Here is a 1,476-nt window from a genome sequence, read left to right as displayed (position 1 = left end):
ATAGCTCAGAACGCGTTTTGGTAAAATTGTATTAGTACACTTTTCCAACAAAATTTTAAACTACCTCGATTGCTTTCTTGCACAATAAGGTATGCATAATGTCAATTCTTTTGTTCTTTTCAGGCCATTGGCAAGATGTCCCGAAAACTTGGCGCGTTGTTTTCACCTGGGGAAGCATCGCGGTCGTACACATTCTCCTGACGGATCTGCAATTGTCCCTCAGCGGCGGCGTCAACTCCCCTCACGCCCATTTTTCGTCAGCAGCCGAGATTGTCCGGGCGTGCGACCGCGGCCTCCTCATGGGTGCTCCAGTTGATGACAATCCCCTCCATGAGGTGGCTTCCCTCTTCAACTTCCACGCCCGACTGTCTGCCGATGCGTCGATGGCCGATCTCCCTCTGGAGGGCCTCCCCGTCACCCAGCAAGACGAGGCCACGGTCCACGTCCCTCTTCCTTCCGAGCACTGTCCTCCTCTGGATCGTTTCCTCCTCAACTACATGAACAAAGTGGTCCCTGTCAAACTCCTGGGCATTGTGGACCACTGGCCAGCCCTCAAGAAGTGGCGGATACCCTACCTAAGAGAATTAGCGGGCGCCCGCACAGTCCCAGTGGAGGTGGGTGCCCGCTACACCGACTCCACGTGGTCGCAGACGCTCCTTTGCCTTGACGACTACCTGACTCGCTTCGTGTGCCAGCCCGCCGCTGGTGCGCCCACAGGTTACCTGGCGCAGCATCAACTGTTGGACCAAATACCAGAGCTCCGCGACGACCTCCTGGTGCCAGACTACTGCCACCTGGGGGAGGAGGAGCCGCGCCTCCACGCATGGCTAGGGCCTCGAGGCACCGTGAGTCCCTTGCATCACGACCCGGACCACAACATCCTTGTCCAGGTAACCACTGGAGAGAGGCTTTGCATGCAGACATATAGCATAACTTGCAACACAAGAGAAGTAAACCTTGTTTAGTTTTCTCATGTAACGATTCTGAGAATTTACATTCCTCTCATCCTCAGGTATTAGGATACAAGTACATCCGCCTGTACGCAGAGGACCAGAGCCTTCTTCTGTATCCCCATCCAGACCCCCTGCTGAGCAACACGTCGCAAGCAGAGATCGAAGGCCCACAGGCGGACTGGCCGCTCCTCCAGCAGGCACAATACCATGACTTGATCCTGGCACCCGGGGAGTCACTCTACATCCCTCCCCGTTACTGGCACTATGTCAGATCTCTTTCGACCTCCTTCTCAGTCTCCTTCTGGTGGCGATGAAGGCCAGCTCACCCTCAAGGCTAAGATCTGTCTGGTAAATTTAATGTCTTGTGCCCCTGTGTGTCTCTTAAAACCAATTGACGAAGGCCTAGTTTTTTAACTTGACGTAATGTTATCGGCGTCAGTATAAGTTTGGGCTCAGATGTACTCATTACACATCCCAAAGTTTTTAAAGAACAAATGCCTTTGCTATACTATAGTAAATTCTA

General features: G+C 53.0%; 2 protein-coding genes across 2 annotated transcripts in view; both read left to right on the top strand.

Annotated features, from left to right (window-relative positions):
• LOC119581961 (ceramide synthase 5-like) overlaps nt 1–1,476 on the top strand; it is a gene marked incomplete at its 3' end in the record, with an annotated part of 60,065 nt that overhangs the window by 43,095 nt on the left and 15,494 nt on the right.
• Nucleotides 124–1,476, top strand: part of LOC119581963 (bifunctional peptidase and arginyl-hydroxylase JMJD5-like) — a gene marked incomplete at its 5' end in the record, with an annotated part of 6,366 nt that continues 5,013 nt past the window's right edge. Inside the window, 2 exon segments of the mRNA XM_037930146.1 lie at nt 124–890; nt 1,013–1,301. Coding sequence (XP_037786074.1) covers nt 300–890; nt 1,013–1,267 — 846 coding nt within the window. The 3' untranslated portion in view covers nt 1,268–1,301.

The sequence above is a fragment of the Penaeus monodon genome, chromosome 15 (assembly GCF_015228065.2).
Source record: "Penaeus monodon isolate SGIC_2016 chromosome 15, NSTDA_Pmon_1, whole genome shotgun sequence".
Taxonomy (NCBI): domain Eukaryota; kingdom Metazoa; phylum Arthropoda; class Malacostraca; order Decapoda; family Penaeidae; genus Penaeus; species Penaeus monodon.
The sequence above is the reverse complement of the archived record's forward strand: the minus strand, read 5'-3'. Positions and strand labels throughout refer to the sequence as shown.